General features: G+C 39.8%; 2 protein-coding genes across 3 annotated transcripts; one reads left to right on the top strand and one right to left on the bottom strand.

Annotated features, from left to right (window-relative positions):
- The first annotated feature begins 879 nt into the window (after positions 1-879).
- On the top strand, positions 880-9,313 carry tbrg1 (transforming growth factor beta regulator 1). 2 transcript variants are annotated; one of them, XM_030404590.1, is made up of 15 exons: positions 880-1,181; positions 1,386-1,517; positions 2,027-2,084; positions 2,185-2,267; positions 2,464-2,500; positions 2,860-2,922; positions 3,998-4,234; positions 4,328-4,398; positions 4,537-4,778; positions 4,881-5,017; positions 5,208-5,354; positions 6,232-6,329; positions 6,500-6,610; positions 7,124-7,269; positions 8,702-9,313. In XM_030404590.1, the coding sequence occupies exons 2-15, from the start codon at positions 1,399-1,401 to the stop codon at positions 8,788-8,790; spliced, it is 1,638 nt and encodes a 545-aa protein (XP_030260450.1). In that variant the 5' UTR covers positions 880-1,181; positions 1,386-1,398; the 3' UTR covers positions 8,791-9,313. The 2 variants fall into 2 exon arrangements, with proteins under 2 accessions (XP_030260450.1, XP_030260457.1); XM_030404597.1 differs by lacking the exon at positions 2,860-2,922 and having other exon boundaries at positions 880-1,183.
- siae (sialic acid acetylesterase) lies at positions 9,183-18,788 on the bottom strand. The gene is made up of 10 exons (XM_030404604.1): positions 18,551-18,788; positions 18,160-18,321; positions 15,642-15,796; positions 14,598-14,736; positions 14,211-14,379; positions 14,042-14,127; positions 13,088-13,221; positions 12,673-12,827; positions 10,764-10,950; positions 9,183-10,579 (listed from the first exon to the last, which is right to left on the bottom strand). Exons 1-10 carry the CDS (start codon positions 18,660-18,662, stop codon positions 10,316-10,318), a joined length of 1,563 nt encoding a protein of 520 aa, XP_030260464.1. The 5' UTR covers positions 18,663-18,788; the 3' UTR covers positions 9,183-10,315.
- Positions 18,789-19,216: the final 428 nt, after the last annotated feature.

The following is a 19,216-nucleotide window of genomic DNA, read 5'->3' as shown; positions in this document are numbered from 1 at the left end:
CATAAACCACACAGCCATAATCTCATGCTGATCAGTTTTGTCTGTCCCTCATTCACTTCCAACAAGAAATCTCATTAAATGTAATACTTTCATGAACTTGTCCACCACTTTCTGAACATGTATAGCCCATGTAATTTTCTCATCAAACAGCAACCCCAAAACCTTTAAGTGTCTTGAGGATATAACTTTGGTTTTACGTAATGCCCTCTACTTTAGCTTGTGACGAACACTGTCTTTTTCTTGTCAAGAGGAAATTTAAAACCCCATTTATGTGAACATTCTTCAGTTTTCATTATGCTACCCTGCAGTTTCTTATCAGTAAATTCAAAATCTCTCAAAATCTTCCACACTCCATTCCCATAAATACACAATTTATCATGAAAGTAATAAAGGGCTGATCAAGTTTCCCTGAACTGTTCCATTTTCAACACCAACTTGTACTCTCCCACTTAGAAAGTCAGACTAATAATCCTTCTCCCATCACACAGCTTCTCTGAATCAAAAAAGATGACCACTCCATTTTCCTTGTTTATCTGCGCTTGCCTTATTTCATGTTACTAAACATAAAGCTGGATCCTAAGTGGTTCTCCTCTCCTGAAACCACTCTGATGTTTGTATACATATAGATTAAACTTTTACAAAATAGGTTAATCTGCCATTTACAATGTTCTCCATTATTATACAGATGTTGGATGGATGGGAAAGTAAGTGAATGTGACCGAACCAAGGACTAAACTAAACGGAAATAAAACTTTAAACTACTTGAAATTCAATCTTCAACAATGTAAAACCCCCCCCCCCCCCCCCCCAAAAAAACCAACAACAATAAAACAAACTAAACCGGAAATTCGCGGAAGGTGCGCTCAGTATAATGTCCGGCCACTTCCGGTACCGATCTCCTTGATCGTGTATATTTATTTTTTACATACATCATGTATATCTTTCCCGTCGAAACTCAGATTTTGAGCCACAGTTCTTCCCTGTTTTCTGCACACAGCTCCGCAGTGTAGCTCGACGCAGACGCGGCTGCTGCTCGGTGGTGAACGTTAGCATTTAGCCACTCGGTATGTAAACAATGCGATTAAGACGACCGAAGGTTCCGGTTCACTCACGGAAATAAACAGTCCGGGAGCACGACCTGAAGAAGTGGGGTTTGCTGGTTTGTTGCAGTTTTTACTGAGGTGTGAGTATTTGCTTCTAGCTAAACTTTACAATAATATATTACGTTTTAGCCGCTATGAGGAATTAGCAAGTGTTAGCTAACTACACCGCGACACAGTATTCAGATACCTGTGCGTGTGTCCCCTCAGAGTTGCTGTGGCTCAGTGTACGAGGCTCTTGTAGGCAGAAGATAATACATGTCGTGTCGGTGTGTGTCTGTGCAGGTCCCTGTCTCCCATGGAGTCACTCAACACGTTTGAGTCTGAGATGGAGGCTGACGGGCAGGGGAACTACTCTCTGTTTCCTGCTCTGGACAGCATTGCAAGTCTGTCTGGGACTGCTGAGACTCTGGAGAGGTTGTCATTTTAAAACATGTTATTACTGTGTCATACTTTAGAAAGTGTCGACTTTGCTGCTTATATATAGGAAACTGTGGACGATGTAATTCATGACTCATTTAGATTACAGAGCGATGGCTAGAGAGAAGAGCATCCCATCTGTATGTGCCCAAATGAAAATCTCTGTCAGTGGGTGTAGTGTTGTGCTTACAGGAAATCAAATTATTATGCAACTCGTGTTTAATACTATGATTTAATGCCACCCCTAGACAACAGTGGCAAAGTTATTTGCGGTTCTAGACTCCATCATTCATGTTTATTTGGCTAAAGATCAATATGGTATCAAACGATAAACACAATACGTTCCATGTTTCACTTGCAAGCCGACATTCTTAGTTTCCTGGTACAGTTTCACTGCTAAAATATGGATGAACGTGTGCTCTAAAAGTTTGATGTTTTATAGCTAATGATTTCCATACCAGGAATTCCATGTTACACTGGATTATACGAACCATTTCTATTTGCAGTGAACCACAGAGTGAAATCGCAGAGAAGCCGAACCTCACATGGCTCGATGCTGCACAGGTACCCGCCATCTGTTCCTCATACTCTGGTGTTATTAATAACATTTTATCATAAAATAAGATGTGTAGTGTGTTGAATCATTCTCCTTATTTTTATGCAGATTGTGTTGGAAGAAGCTGGACGTCCCATGCACATAAAGGAGATAAAACAGAGAATCATCGACAGGGGACTCGTTCAATCAAAGTACAGCAAATCTCTCAGTTTAATATACATCTTAGAGCTCATCTGCTCACGTGTTAAGCCAGGTTATGAAGCAGTGAGGATGGATGTTTAAGTGTTCACTGAAGGCTCAGTTTTGTCTCAATTTTTAAAGTAGACTGCCATCTTGCTCCTGAATCTTGATCACACTCTGCTTATCTTGCTGTTCTCTCATTGACAGTGCTAAGTCAAGCCTGGAGGCTGTCATGTACCGGGAGGTAAGGAGAATGTTTAAGACTAAGTCTAACAGCAACCTCTGCTGTTGAGTTTTAAAGCTTGCACCTCCATTTCCCACATGTGTTGAGTTCGGTTGCTACAGGACACGCATTCATCTGTATTTCTGTTTGCTACTTTTCTTTCTCCGTGTTTTCCGTCCTGCTTCTTTGACTTTATTTCACATTTTATAAAAAGAGACACAACAAAGGATTGCTCTGTGCTCAGGCGCAGAGGCCTTATAGCTGCTACATCTGATAATAGTGGAATTAATTTAAATTGAACACCCCCTCCCCGGCTTTTGGCAGTCAAATTTGGCTTTTCCAGACCAATGCATTGGCATCAGTCTCACATTATGTTTCAGACACAAAAAGGCAGCAGGAGATTCAAGAGGATTGAGAACAGAAATGGAGTCTTTGCACTGCTGGTGAGTTATTTGGGACACTAATGCCAATTTCACACAAAACCTGAATGTGATACTGAAAATGCATTTTGACTATTGGTCATGGATTCTCCTAGGGGTTGGAATTTCTTGACACATTATGATTTGATTTAGAGGGCTACAATGCAATTCTGATACGGCTATTGATGCATCAAAACATTAAAAATGTTTGAAAATTACATGAAAAAACCTTATTTTTCCCCTCACGGTATGACCACTTTTAAAACATAAATGATCCGTATGGAAAATGAACAGATTAATTTACATCCATTATCTTTGCTCACGCTCAGCCATCCTCACCAAAACTCAAGAAGTGGCATAGCTTACAAAAAAAAGACAACACACGTTTATGTCTGTTAGGTTTCACCGTCCATTTGGTTTAACTGTAAGGAAAGCACAGCCTGGTTTTGCAGATTCATTATGGGGGATCATCGTGCAAATTGGGTGTAAAAGTTCCTATTATTGACTGTCCTGCATCAAGAAATAATCTTTCAGAGGAGAATCACAATGTATCAAAGAATCAAGAATTGCTTTTCATTTTGATGTCCACACAGGAACTGCAGTTTGATAAACATCACTGCCTGGCATTATTATAATAACCAGAAAAGACACGATATATGTTGAGAATTAGATTTTAACATCATTTATCACTCCTTATATCTAATTATAATGACCTCTACACATCTTACTACTTTTACACAATCAAAGCTGAGCTCATAGTTGATAAGTGTCAGGCCTGTGTTAATCTTGGCCTGGATATTTCTTGGGTCTGTGTTTCACTTTGAAAAAAAACGTTAAAAAGGGAATCCTACTATTGATAAATTCAGTGTACAAATAATTATTTTCTTTCATTTTCTTTCATTTTGAGGAGCTCGCGCACATTTTGTTTCCAGTAACTTTCACCGTTTGTCATACAGCAGTTTAAGTGTAAGCTCCATCAGTGTTATTTTGTCGTTTTTATTCTCATCCATCATCCTGAAGGCAACACAAGCTTTAGCCTCAGGTTCTTGTGGTACCGATGAATAGATCTGTGTTTCTCTGCGCCTTTGTTCCCTCACAGACTGATGAGGAGAGGCAGCAGGCCCTGCAGGCCTTCACCGCCCAGTCTTTCCTCGGGTCCCCGCAGCAAAACACCATCTCCAGTTCCGGCTCAGGTGCCTCGGGACCTGCCTTCCCATCCCCTGCAAGTTCCTCCGAGCGCAAGACCAACATGAAGAGAGGTCCGCGAAAAAACCAGAACGAAAAGTACAGACTCAAGTACCTTAGACTGCGCAAAACTGCCCGGGCCATGATATTTGTGAGCAAACTATTCATTCTTTTCAATGACTATGACTAGTTATTTTGTAGGTTTACTCGCTATGATATTGTAATGAATGATTGATACCCACAGGAAAATGCAGCCCTCTGTGATGAAGTTGCCCACTTAGAGGAGAAGTTTCTGAGAGCGAAAGAGGAGCGGAGGTGAGTAGATGGTATAAAAATGGTATTGGACAACTGGTGTGTCCAGCAAGGACTTTCACATTCGTCCAATTTTACTCCATTTTTTTGCACAAAAACCAAATGATTGATTCACGTCAGTATTCCCTTTTCGTTTTCCAGGTTTTTACTGAAGTCGCTGTTGCAGTACCAGTCTTTGTCAGAGGGTGAGATACTGCCGACGCCTAGCTCGAGCGCGCATCCACCTGTGCCGCCTGTGGCATTGACCTCAGGTCCTGCAGGGGCTTCGGGCCTGTCCGGGGGCCACAACCTGGTGTCAATGGTGTCGACGGGGGAAGACGGACCGCTTAAAAAACCAAAGAAGGAAAGGAGAGAGCGAGGCAGGGAAAATGGAAAAGAGGAGCGTGAGTGCTGGAATAAGATAATATGAGTTGAGGTGAAAGGTGAAATTCATTTTACAAGACAGCTGGCCCCTTATTTTATTTCATTCTCTTGTGATTGTTCAGTTCCAAAGAAGATGTCCAAGAAGAGAAAGTTGGCTGACGGGTCTCGGAAGCTGGTGCAGCCCATACCTCTGGACTCATCTGGTCGTCCCGTCTTCCCCATCGTACTAGGAGGTTTAACGGTCTACAGTCTGGGAGAGGTCAGTGGGTGGCTTCCCTCACTAGCTTTATTATCACTGTGGTCACTTATATTGACGGGCACGCACGCTCTCGCCATGCTGTGACAAGTCCAACTGTCCAACAGGTGGTGGTTCAATGAATAAATATTGAGTCTGTAACACACCAAAATGTTGACGGAGAGCCGAATGCAACCGTTTGTCCGATCTCCAGATCATCACAGACAGGATGTTGTTCCACGATGAGTGTGCCATCTACCCAGTGGGATTCTGCAGCACACGAGTCTTTGCCAGCATGAAAAACCCCGACCAGCAGTGCCTCTACACCTGCCAAATCAAGGATGGGGGAACAGGTCCACAGGTGCACACACGCATGCACACACGTACACATACTTGTTGCTGAAGTCATGTCTGCCAAATCATTCTCCCGACCCTTGTTTTTCTTTATGTAGATAGCATTTAGAGATAATTAAAATAAATATTATAAATAAGTCTGTGTCCGTTTGTAATGCTATGATTGACAGGATTCCCAACGGTCTTTGAAATCCTTCAAGTTTGTGAATTTGAGGGGGGCGGGAATCAAGGCCTTGAAATTTTTGAAAATAGATGTGAAGAGACATGGGTATTCGATGCTTGCATTGGTGCCTGGATTGGATATTTTGTGCAGGAATAGAGTTTAAGTTCTTTCGATGGGCGCACAGGTCATGTCCCGCTGTCTGCCTGTGTGTCTCTGCCGTCAGTAACACAACTGAGAAATGTTCCCTTTCATCCTCTCTCACTTTTTAAGCTTTGTCTGAGAGCTTCTGTAGAGCCTACTGGTTTAATTAATTTATTCTAAAACTTCTGTGCTGTAACACTAATCACCCTTTGATCTGTGTCTCAAATCATGCTGTGTTGGGTCCTTGAATATGACTGAATTGCGTATGTTTAAAGAAGTATTTAACGACTGGCCCAAGATGGCCCTTGCATCAAACGGGGCTGTCTATGCAGTAGAAAGATACAGATATTTGAAACTTTGTGTCACATGACCAGAGGAATCCAGAAATGTTTTGGGGGTTCTGGGTACAGGTGAAATGGAGACAGGTTCACAATTGTTCATTTGCATTTTTACCAACATTGTCGTGACACAAAATTCACAACATCTGCAAAATTCCCACTGTAGAAGATGCAGGTAACCTGAAAGTTAAACGTATTAAGTAAACTTTACTGACACATGCTATTCTTTATTGTTCTCCCAGTTTGAGATTGTGCCTGAAGAAGATCCTCAGAATGCCATCGTGGCCTCTTCCGCCCTGACGTGCCATTCCAATCTACTGAAGGCCATCGCATCTGTCAGGTACCAGAGTTCACCACAAAGGCTTGGTGGTTGTGTTTAATTTGGGCATTTGGTTTTAGTTAACAAACGGCATAACCGCTTTGTGCTTCGGGGTTGGATGTTAGTTTAGAAAGCCAAGTCAACTGTATTTGATCCCGTTGGAAAACTCTTTCGATGTGTCCTTCTCTTAGTTCAAAGTCTGTGGTGCCCATCGTGCCGTCAGGAGCGGACTTCTTCGGCTTCTCACACCCAACCATCCAGAACCTGATCCAGAGTTGTCCTGGAGCACGCAAATGCAGCAAGTAAATTCACCGTTTCCACTGAGTACACAACATGCACTTCACATCTTTTCTGACTTTTCTGAATCTTCTAAGATTAGGAGGAAGATGTTTGTTTTTTTTTCATGTTTTTACAACATTTTAGATTTTTTTTACTTTACTTTGAAAAGCACATTTCTTACTGTGCTTAATAATGTTAAGCTTACTTTATTTAAACAAGAACCTACTTTATGTAGTGTGGTAACTTTGAGAAAAATCATCAAACTGAGTGAATTTTACAGATGGGTCAATTCTATTATAGACTGACAATTTTTGCAACCGTTTTTTCCCAGTTGATGAGTAATATGATTCACAATATGAAATAATTTTGAACTTTACCATTTTATTTTGTTATGACCCAATCTGTCTTGTGTCCACTTAACCAGTTATATGCGGTAAACTAAAGCAGAAAGGAGAAAAGAAAAATAGTTTTGCTCTTAATTCACATTCCTTTTTGATATTGCATCAAATTAACAGGGATTTACTTTGTTGCTTTAGCTACCGATGGATACGTTTCGAGGTGTGTCGCCCTGGTGACGGCCAAGTTCCTCACAGCCTATCAGAGGACGATGCCTCAGTCAACTTTGAAGCCTACCAGAGACGCCAGGGCTATGATGAGAACATCAAGACGGAGCACGTAACAGGTTGTCTGAATATCATTTCCATTTCCATTTAGGGCATTAAGCAGACACTTTTGTCCAAAGTGACTTACAGTAATTCATACATTCATACACTGATGGTGGTGGCTGCCATGCAAGGTGCCGACCACCATATCACTCCATACTGGAGATGTTTCTAGCTTTGCGGTACTGTTAATTACTCCTGGGATGTTTCGTTTTGTCTGTTGCATTTACAGAGACCCTGATTACTGCATTTACTGTACATCCAAACATTTTACATGTAGGAGCATTACAGCTGACTTGTCAAACATACAGAAACCAGTGGAACCTTAGGTTGATCAGCTGGTGAGGAATTCTCGTGGTGGAGAAACAAGTAAAAACTGTCTTGGTCCTCGGTCAACTGCTGTCAAAATGTGTGAAAGTGAAGCTGCTCAGCTATACTCTTCCCTTCTAGAGTGTGTGTGAATTAGCTCCAGGCCTCCGGTGTAAATAACATATTATAAGTGAAAGTGTCAAGGTTAGCTGAAAACTATAAGCGCACTCCTCTTACAAGAGTAAGTAAAAGTGTGGCCATACTGGCAAACCTTCCATAGTTTTTTTTATTTTTGATATCTCTCACATTTTCTAGTGCTGACACGATGACCCCCGCAGCATTGAAAGTAGCTGCATGGACAATATTTCTTCAAGCAGACTGAAATCATTCCGACTCTGTTTAAGTGCAATATAATAAGTGCTCTGACGAGATGTGTGTTTACATGCCCTAAAGCATTTCATGAAGCATCTGATCTGCTCACAAGATTTTTGAATGGAATTTGGTTTCTTCTACTTCAGGGGAACCCACTGAGTCCCCTTTTAAATTAATAAATAAATTAATAACTTAATTTTTATATTTCTTTACTTATTATTAAATGTACACAACTTGCAGTTTGTAAAGCATGATGGCTCACAGGTCAGCGTGAAATTCCTCTAAATTCAGCAAATAACATTTTGACAAAGTTGTACGATTTTAGACCGAATCTCAGCTTTTATAGGTGCTTTACTTATAACCAAAGTAACACGATTGTGGTAAAAAGTGGCCCTGGTAGTGACAGGTAGACCAGTTATAACTTGAAATCATATTTTGGTAAGGGATATGTAGTCCATGGGATTCGCACATAATTTATGCACAATTGCCCCCCAGGAACTCCTCATGTCACTTAAAGCTCCCCCGCTTTGAGGCAAACCTGTTTACAAACAATATATCTTGATTTCAACCAGAGACAAACGATCTGAGTGTTTACAAGGCTTGGCTTATCAACTCGATTGAAAATGGATTCCCATCAGGGGGGATTGGACCAGTCTCTTCTGATTGATCATGAGCCATTTTTACAGATTGTTAGTGGAATATTATATTGGGGTCCACTTAAATGCAGCTAGTGACTCATCTTCTCTTGTGTATCCGTCTGTCTTTCCATAGGACAGACACCACAGTCCCCCAGCTCCTCTCATCAGCACCACCTGACCTCCCCGACCATGAAGCCCTCGACCTCATATTACAGCAGCTGAAATCACGGTCAAACACGATCACAACCCCTGTGAACTTTCTGTTTCTAAAGTGTTGTTTTTCTCCCCCTTTCGCTGCCTGGCTCAATAACTCAGTATGTCATCTTCAAGAGATCCCAGACCGTATTACCAGGAATATATGTGCTAGCATGGTTTATGCTAATATACTGGATGTGGTTGGTTAGTTAGCTTTGTGCTTACTGTGCCAACAGCAACATAAACCCAACACCTGTGTCGGGGGACATAACATTTTTACTAATTGATGTGTTGGCACACTATAGTCCTGTTGGTATTTAAAGCTGCACTAGTTGGAACAAGTAGATTATTGTGGATTAATAATAAACTCATCGCATTTCCGTCTGTTTTATTTTGAAATAAAAGGCATCGGCTTTGAATGTAACACACCCACATAAACTTAGTGGCTGCTTTGACATTTATTTGTGCAAAATTGTACTCAAGTCTCATTTGTGCTGTTAACTTCAAAATCCACAGTCTCGTTCAAATAAAAACACATTTGTCACAATTATCTACATTCATACAGTCCAGCAATTATTATCAGTGGCTCTAACAGCATACATTGTTTACAGGATAAACACATGAAACCAAAGCTATCTGCCTTTGTAAGCTCCAGTAAGTGTAAGAAAGTTTTATGTTTTACAGGCAGACCGATCATAAGTGGACGAAAGATTGTAAAATCTGTACTCAAGTACAAGTACATTTACATTACTGTAATATTACTCAATTACAAGTAAAGGGTTATTATTAATACTGGTATTAAAATAATATTCAAGTAAAAGTGCAAACCATTCTTCTCAAACGCTACCCAGCGTATTAGTTACTTTTAGCCCTCAATGTTCAATATATTTTCAATAACAGCATTTGATCATAGTGGTTTCTGTTTCTCTAAATCTTCAGTCTAAATTCCTCTCAACTCCTGCTCTGTTCTGCTCGGTGGACCTGCGCCTGCCGGACAGTTGTCAGGGTTTTCATTGCCCTGTTTGTGATTGGATAGTCTTATTGGGTACAAAATGCGTATGAAAGGTTTAGATTTCAATTAAAATCATACCCAGCGCTCAATTGTGATTATAAAAGTAACAAAGTAGATTATATGGCGTATTGCACACTTAGGTATGATAAAAAGTACAGACTTGAAACAATATTCATAAAATACAAGTGCCCTAAAGAATGACCTACAGTCATTTGAGCAGCTGTTGTTAGTTACTTCTATCTCTGCTGATCTTAAAAAAATAATGGCAAGTTTCCCTCTCATAACAATGCAGGAGCCAAAACAATTTGTTGATTTAAAAAAAAAAAAGAAAACTACCCTTCTCTAAGATTTTTATAAAAAGTACTTTTTATATCTCTGAAAAACAAAAACATTCGCTACATTTATCTCACCATCACTTTTACATCGTCATCAATTGTCTTGTGCTTAAATCTGGCAACATCCCTCCAAGCAGTGTATATTCATCTCAAGAAAAGAAGGCACTTGCTTTTATCAATTTGTCTTCTTACAGTCGCTGGTTCATTAACTTATCCAAATGTTTCCATCGGTCGGGTAGCGGTTCGCGATGAAAGGAGGTGCGGGTAAAATCCCGCTGGAGCTGTAGATTGGACAGGCTTTAAACTCGCAGGGCCAGTCTCTCCATGCATATCTGATGGCAGCTACTTCATCAGGAGGCTCACACACCTTGGCAGACACTTGGACGGTGGTGTTACTCCACTGCAGGATGGGAACTTCAATCCAGCGGGATTTCGGCCCACATGGAGCCTTAATCCTCGAGCAACAGATCTTATTAAAAGGAGAAAAAAAAGACGGATGAAAAAAAGATAAATGTTTTGTGTTGTTTGATTAGCAAGATCTGAGTTTGTTGATTATCAGACCAAACATCCACTACATCTAACTGTTATTTGACAATGGTTTTCTACCAGTGGGTTAATATGGGACACAGCTCGCTGTGACTAAACAGCCTCACCTCAAAGATGTCTTTAGACGGCGTGACAGAGACTGTCTGATCGTAGGCGATGTTGATATACACTTGAGTGGACAGGATGAGTTTGGGGAAAGGTCCAAGGAAGGGCACATCCTGCTCATTATAGGCCACTGCCCTCGCTCCTAGTGTCAGTCTGTAGGCTACATCCTGCTTGTCTCTTGGGTGGATCCTGAAACAACAGATAAAAAGCAGTCATCATTAAAAAAAAAAACAAAAAGAAAAAAACGTGGATGAGCCAGATGGTGAGACCAGACAAGGAGGTTGAAAGTCAATACAGTAAAAAAAACAAAAAGAGCTTATCAGAAATGAAAATAATCACATAATCGGATGTAATAAAGACAAAAACAGCAGAAAGCTGTTTCCCTGCTGGTCTTTCATCTTGTGATATATTAAGGAAGTCTGTAGATGAGAATTATGCCAGAGACTTTCTGTGCCTTGGCAGCACATCAGGCGCAAGTCCATTAAAAAGTTTTATGGATGTTTATAAGCATCTTAAAATTCATCCAAAGACTAACTGGAAGCCAGAGCCAGAAATCTCTGAGCAGGTGTGATCTGAGCTCTTTGCTCCCATTAAAAGTCTTCCAGCAGAACTCTTTACAAACATACTCAGCATAAATGGAATCAGGTCAAACCTGTCACGGTCGTCAAAAATAGCGCTGGCTTTCTGCGCGGCAACACTCAAATTAAAAGTTAGTTTTACGTGGACTTCTGACATCTAAGAATTCTCGATCAAACCTGCATGAAGGAGTTGCACAGCAGTAACTTGAACATTTATTTAACACGGTATCTCAATATTGTGCCCCCGCATTCTACCTGAATGTCCTGAACACGGGGCTGTAACAAACAGAATGAATCTTGTTCATAACGGTGCCTTTGGAATCAAAGATGCTCCGCAGTTAGTTTCCTCCTGTACGTATACTCATTCTGTTTAAACCTGTATTATATACAAAGATGATAGAATGAGAGTATGTGAGAAGTTCCACTACAAGCTTAGGCTACACTGACATCAGTATTATACTATGTAGAATTAAGACATTTCCAAGATGTCCAGAGCATTGTCAAATCTAAAAGTCAAAGTTTACTGAATAAAGCTTCACAATTCACAACATGTTTTTATCCAACAAAATACTCTGCCTCAGTCCTTATTGGTTGTTGTTTCTACTTGAAAAAATGACTTTTTACTGATGTCAACAAAACAATTTTCTGTCCTGCTTGCGGCTCAGGTACGAACGCGCATTAACGGGCGGTCTGGCAGCAATCCAGCATCGCATTTATATTACCACAATAAAACCGAACCCGTTTCAGCCCTAACACTACTTTAGTTAATTACATAGGTTGTCCCCTGCCCCCCCAAGAAGATGATTATGTATCTGAGTTAGCTTGGCGCTCAGACAACACGTCATCACTTTCATACCACCAACAACTGTAGAAAGATGTAGAACCCACTGAATATTGTGTGCCTTCAGTTGATACGCCTGCCTCCCACATGTTTATGTCGACAAAACTGATGAGTTCTATTCATTTAGGAGATATGTTTCAGAAAAAAATATATTTCCAGGATCACTTTATTCAAATTAAGTTTTTTTTTTTTTTTTTTTTTTTTTGGCGTCATGAAATATGACCTCACTAGAAGCTCTGAATGTTTAAAAAAAGAGACGTCTGTTGAGCCCTGAATAATTGTACTTCAGAATAAGATGGGCTCTCCTGTGCATCGCTTGAACAAGACGCTTCTTCGGGTTTAATCCTGGTATGAATGGGTATTCAATACACATTACATAAACCTGGACGGACACAGTTAGTTATCAGTAGGGTAACATTTGTTAATAACATCATAGGTCCTGTTTAGAAAAGTGTAATGATTTCAAATGTTAGGAATGAACGCAATCCTTACGAGCCATAGGGGGAGCTCTCGTCTGGTAAATCCATAGCCACAGCCATGAAGGTTTTCTGCATGCGGGGGTTCGGGACAAAGCCGACGTCTGCTGTCTGGTGCCAGCGAATGTTCGCAAAGCCGTCGTCTCTGGTGTCTTTTTGGTAAGTGGACAGCTGCGAGTACAAGGGTATCATGGATCACATCTACAATACTGCAAATGATAATTCTGTGACTGATTTTACCTACATAGGAGCAAAGTAGCGCACATTGCTGTATGCCACATTTTTCTGCTCTGACGCTACCAACAGGGGTCGCCAAAGTCAAAAGTTTAGAATTCTACATGTAGTATTTTTAAAATACAAAGACCTGTGACAATGTTCGGTGTTTGCACTTGTTTCTGTTATACAAATTAAAAACTATAATACCAGCGTACCTGGACAAATCCAAAAGGGAAGTCGTGAGCTGTCTGCCACCCTGAGCCCTCGTGAAACGCCATCCTCCAGTCATCAATCATTGCGGGGAAGGAGCAGTTGTATTTCTCTTGATGATAGATTGTATTTGCCTCACCTGGAGGAGAGACAAGAATTATAGATGCATGACGGTCAGTGTATCTTTTGGTAATTCGATCCCCACAAAATAATAGTGATTATTTAGCTTTTGTTTTAAAATAAAAAGCTTCAAATTGAAAAACAAGGCTTTTTTTCTTTTCCATGATCAAAAAGGGATGAGTGAAATTTAAATTATTATTAATTCTTCATCCATGTTCTGGGACCAGATGTATGAAAAATATTTAATAACAATAAACATTTTTTTGAAAATACACAGCAAATAAATAGTCTTTTTGTATAGAATGCTTCATAACCACTCGTGGATTTTTAAAGATTCATTACAGCCAAAGTCAGACTTTGCCGGTTTCACCATGGGTTGCTTAAGTCTGGGTTTAAGTGTGGCCAAGCCCCAACCTCTTGGATTTTGATGCACATTTATTTGCGCTATTATGGTAGCAGTGATTGCCGTGAACAAAAAGGGCAAAAGACTCAAATAAAAAAAAAATTCTCATGTTATATTATACACATCATGATTACTTGGTCTCGTTGAATGTGGCTTTTCCAAGTTATTGAATAAAACCATTGGCAACACTAGCCGGCGCACTGGAAATCCTACATTTTATACTTTTTACAGCGCTTTTTTCGTTTCTCTGACATTTTTATTATAGAAAATGTAATTAAAAAATGTGATTTCACTTTTATGATCAGAATTTTTTTTTAATTTTAATGTTTGTATTTTAAAAAGAAACTTAAATATGTTTAATACCTGTTTCTAAAAAGAAATTCCAAGGTGGATTCATGGTGTAGCAAACATCTGCTACCTGTGCAGGTAGTCTTACCTTGGTACCAAATGGCTCCTTTGATGGTCATGTTGAGCAGCGGGTGGATCATCGCATTCCACAAAACAGAATTTCTCTCTTTAGGACTGATCAGATGTTAACAGTAAGTGCATGCCAAGTTTAAATACATATCAGGCTGCAGCTTAGCTGAACTGTGCCATATCGTTACCTGTCTTCACTTGGCTCTAGTCCACACTTCTGCAGTGCCCTGGAAGATGACCAGGCTTCGACAGGGGTGCCTCCCCAACAAGACTCCACCAGTCCTATGGGGTACTTCAGGTTCTCGTACATGTAACGTCCAAAGAGCCAGCACACTGCTGAGAAGTCTGCCACGTCTCCTGGAAATACACCCGTCTGTTAATCAGTCATCAGCACCATGCAAATAGACATAAGAACACACATAAACAAATAGCATAATTGTTCTTTATTTCATTTATTTGTCCTGTAAATGCTTTCACAACATCTCAGTTGAAGTTTAATATACCCCAAACCATCACATTTTGCTGCACACTTTAAAGTCCTTAAATAACTCTAAGTAAATAAAACCTTGACTCACTGGCTGTAGGCACAGACCAGGGAAGTTCCACTTGAATCAAATCAGTCAGCTCAGTTTCACTCTGGTTCAAAGCCACCATAAAAGTCCTCACATGAGGATACTTTGCTGCGATGGCCAGCTCCTCTAATGCATTGAAAATCTGTTAGAGGATGTATAAATCAAAGTTCATTAAACAATAACTTTTTTTTTTTTAAATACACAGCAAATAAATAGTGTTTTTGTATAGAATGCTTCATAACCACTCGTGGATTTTTACAGATTCATTACAGCCAAAGTCAGACTTTGCCGATTTCGCTTTGTCATAGATGTTGTGAGTCATCTTTGACCCTGATATTGTCCTCTGAAGCCAATTATGTTGCACAAACCCGAAATAAAGTACATTTAAATGATAAGATTCACCAATGTCATTGCACAGTTTACATACTAAACACTAAAATACAGTTTAACACCTCACCAGAAGTCCAGTAAAGTGCAGCAATATACCGTTTTCAAGGCATACCATGGTATGAAGATTGACAACCATTACACTGTGTAGAGTTGCTTATGTTCAGTATTGACTTCTACTGTATAAGTGTGATTGAAAAAACAATAAATCAAGTTCATATTTAGTTTGTGTCTGTCAGGAGGACATTATTTTTTTGAAATGATAAAAAAAAAAATGTTTCTTAACCCCCAAATACTTTTCTTGTTATTTTTTTACGGGTCACTGTAGTCGATAAAAATAATTCTAACAATTGTCTAATGTATGCTGTATGTTGTGATACTCTGAGACTGTGATATTTTCTGAGATATCGTACCATCAAAGTCTCATACCGTTGCAACACTACTGCACGGTACCGGACATACTATATGTAATATAGATATAGGATATAAAAAACAGTGAGCCGAATGAATTTCCTGAGAAAACAGTGTTATGGCTGCAACATAGGGTAATAAGAATTATATTGTATTGTGATTTAGATAATATGTATGACGTATTATGCAACATACAACATGAATGAGCTCATCAGAAAGACGGACTGGTGTTCACATGGCTTGGCCTACCTGAGATGTTTTAAAGTACATGTTGCTCTGCCCTCCACACAGCCAAACATCTCCAAACAGCACATCTGTCAGAGTGGCTTTGTCATCCTCAATGGCCGCTGTCAAATTGAAGGGACCGCCGGCTTCGACAGGGTCAAGAGTTACACGCCAGACACCTGGAAAGTCAGTGTTTGATACATGGAGTTTAGACAGACTTAATCTCATGTTTGCCCTTTGGGCTGAAGACTAGGGTTGCAAATTTTCATAATAAGATAACTCAGAACATATCATGGTTTCACAATATAACACAGCTATTATTATTGTTATTATAAAAATGAACCTTAAAGGAATATAAACAGAAGATTTTGTTGGTTGAACCAATGCTTTATTAAGATATTAAAGGTGGAATATGGAATATGAGCTGAATGCCGCCATCTAGTGTCTCAAGATCGTAGTCGCGACAACAAAAAGGTAATTCCAGCGGTCGGGTTGCCAGGTTTGGACAGGGAAGGAGGACTGAGTCGCCTCTGTTTCCTCTGTTTACTGGGTGTGGAGGTCGATGGGTCACGATCAGTATTCTCATATCTAGGATCAACGTGATATAATGAAAATAAGTATAGCAGAGGAGTTTGACCAACAGGTAACGTTAGCTAAGTTAGCAAGCGAGTTAGCTTACTGATCCAGGAGTCCATCGAGCGTATGCTTCACCGATATTTACTCTGGTTTTTGCTCTTCTCCGGTCACTCAGCTGCTGGGACAGATAACGCACCGTTCGCTGGGGCTCTGAAGAGCTTGCAGACGCCGCCATTTGACCCAGTGTCAGCCTAGCTGTGCCGAGCTTTGCCGAGCTTTGCTGAGCATTGCCGAGGTTGTGAAATTGGCAACCCGCAATGCCGGCCGCTATTTGGCTGGTACGATGTAAACAGGAAGTCATTGTCGAACCCATCAAAATTTCTTAAATTATTTATTTCAGACTAAATATAATTTTTCAAGGAAAGCATTACTTTTAATCTGCGCCCCTCTAAACGCCCCGTGGATGTATTATTTTTGAAAAAATATAGCTTTTAATAAGCATATTACATATTCAACCTTTAAGTCCTAATAGACTTAATAGACATACGTTATAAACTTGAAATAAATATATTTGAACTGTACTTAAAGCGTATAATACAATATTGTAGATTAGTAAATGTATTTGGTATGATCACCATCAAATCTTCATACCACGGACCCCAGTGATGGAATGTAAAGTACTCAAGAACTGTACTTAGGTACAATTTTGAGGTTCTTTGCTTGATTATTTCCGTTTTCTGCCATACTTTATCTAACCCACTGCGTTGTGGAGGCAAATATTGTACTTTTACTAGACTACATTTATTTGATAACTTTAGGTACTCTTTACTTTCCAGATGCTGCATCGGAGCCAAAGCAGAGCATTTTTAAATTACTTTAATTGATTGGCAATCGGATAAGGAGAAAAAAAAGAAAGCCACTGATGTACACAGTGTTGTATAAACTACCCAGAAGTCATTCTTGAATAGAAGTAAAGATAATATGTTAACATATTTCTTTGGGGAAAATGTAAATCAGCCATAGGAATAGCATCCGATATTAAATGTACTTAAGTGTCAAAAGTACAAGTAAAAGTAAATTTAAGATATAATGTGCTTTAACTTTACTTACTTATGCGACCCACATAATCAGAATTTTTCAGATAAGCATTATCAGTGTGTTTTCTATGACTGTCTATAAAATGTATTTAATTAAAAATGTGCTACTTTGGCTCTGATGCAAAATGTAACCTGCAAAGTAACTCATGTAATCTAGTATAGCGTATAACACTCCACAACACTTTTGCCTCCAAAATGTAATGGAGTGGAAGTAAGCAAAGAAGCACAAAATGGAAATGCTCAGGTAAAGTACAAGCGCCACAAAAATTTTACTTCAGTACAGTTATTGATCAGATATACTAAGGTATATTCCATCACTGTATATACATTCATGTAAATAATTTACTTATACTTGTACTTTTTATATCATAAGTACAATTATGTGCCAAAAAAGTACTTTTGATACAGTAAATTTAACTAAAGCATTATTCATATGGGTGAGTTTCATCTACCACAGTAATATTTTAAAATAGTATCTTTACTTATACTCAAGTATAACTTTTGTGTACTTTTTACAACACTGGGTTTTACCGCTGCAACCCAACCAGGGAATGAAGTGTGTATGGACTTCAGGCATATTCGTGACAGTGGGCTGTATAAATAAAATGGACACAGTAACAAACTGACATATTCTGCGGTGTCACTATAACATGTATCTTGGAAAATATAATGCATTAATTGTATTCTATTAAAAAAATGGTTGAGAAGCTGATTCTTTGTTCAAACAGTGCTCACAAAGCCTGCACACACACAATAAGGGTCCCTCTGTGCCACATCTGCCGCTGTATGGATTCACTCCGCGTGGCCCCTGCCTCCATTCAGGGACCCTGTCGATGTCAGCAGTAACCTCCCACCTGGCTTGCACTCACCTTTTGTCACAGTGACCGGCGAGCTCCTCTGTTTGACAGGTCCTGACAGGAGGAGGGTGACCTGAGCACCCTCGGGCCCGTAGCCCCACAACACGGCTTTCTCTGGAGACTTCTGCAGCACCATGTGGTCTCTGTAGTAGGAGGCGAAGCGCAGGGTCCCATCTAGACACACACACACACACACAGTTTTTTTACTTTTTACCCACTGCTTCTATAACATGCAACCATTACTTTGAAAGTCCCATTCAATCTATAAAGCATTAAATGTGCAAGGAGGAAATTGAAAGTAGAGGCGTTTGGTGTCTGTTTTCACACATATTGGCGGTGTAGGCAGTATCTGATGATGGCAGAAGCTGTTGACAACATTTACTGTTGAGTGCAGCCTACTCACCAGAGCTCCGAACAGAGGCAGCAAGTATGAGAAGAACACACAGAATCACCGCCATGGCGAGAAGACAGCCCACATAAGCACACAGCTGGAGAGCCCTGACGGACAAAGTCATAAGAGTTACTGATCTGAATGACTCGCCAGGATTACTTTACGACTTCGAGGAGGGAACCGAGGACTTTAACCCTGCCTTTGACGTCACCCGGTAGATCGAGCCCGACTGCGGGCCTTCAAAATAAAAGCAGCAAAGAGCAAGCGTGTCAAAAATGGTAGAAATCCCGCAAGTGTCACATGATCATCACATGATGTGGCTCTTATTAATCACATGGGGAAAAAAACCAACAACACCACATACAAATGATTATAATTAAGTTAAAGTTAAAGCGTACACATTTTTATATATCTATGAATCCCATGTTATTGTAAGTATCAATCATCACTATAGCAACTACAAAAAAAAAAAGTATGGTTAATCAAACTTTGGTTAACAAACAATGAAATGCTTTACAAACGAAGCAATTGTAAAGGTTTATAAACATCAGTTGCAGTTGAGTAAATGTACTTTACTCTCGTTACTTTCCACCAGTGGTCATTAGTAGCTCGAATTGTTACTTGTGAATTAATAGATAATCTTAGTTAGATAAAGTAAGTTGGTATTTTCCAAAGTTA

Source organism: Sparus aurata, chromosome 2 (assembly GCF_900880675.1).
Source record: "Sparus aurata chromosome 2, fSpaAur1.1, whole genome shotgun sequence".
Taxonomy (NCBI): Eukaryota; Metazoa; Chordata; class Actinopteri; order Spariformes; family Sparidae; genus Sparus; species Sparus aurata.
This window is presented reverse-complemented; position numbering and strand designations above follow the sequence as displayed.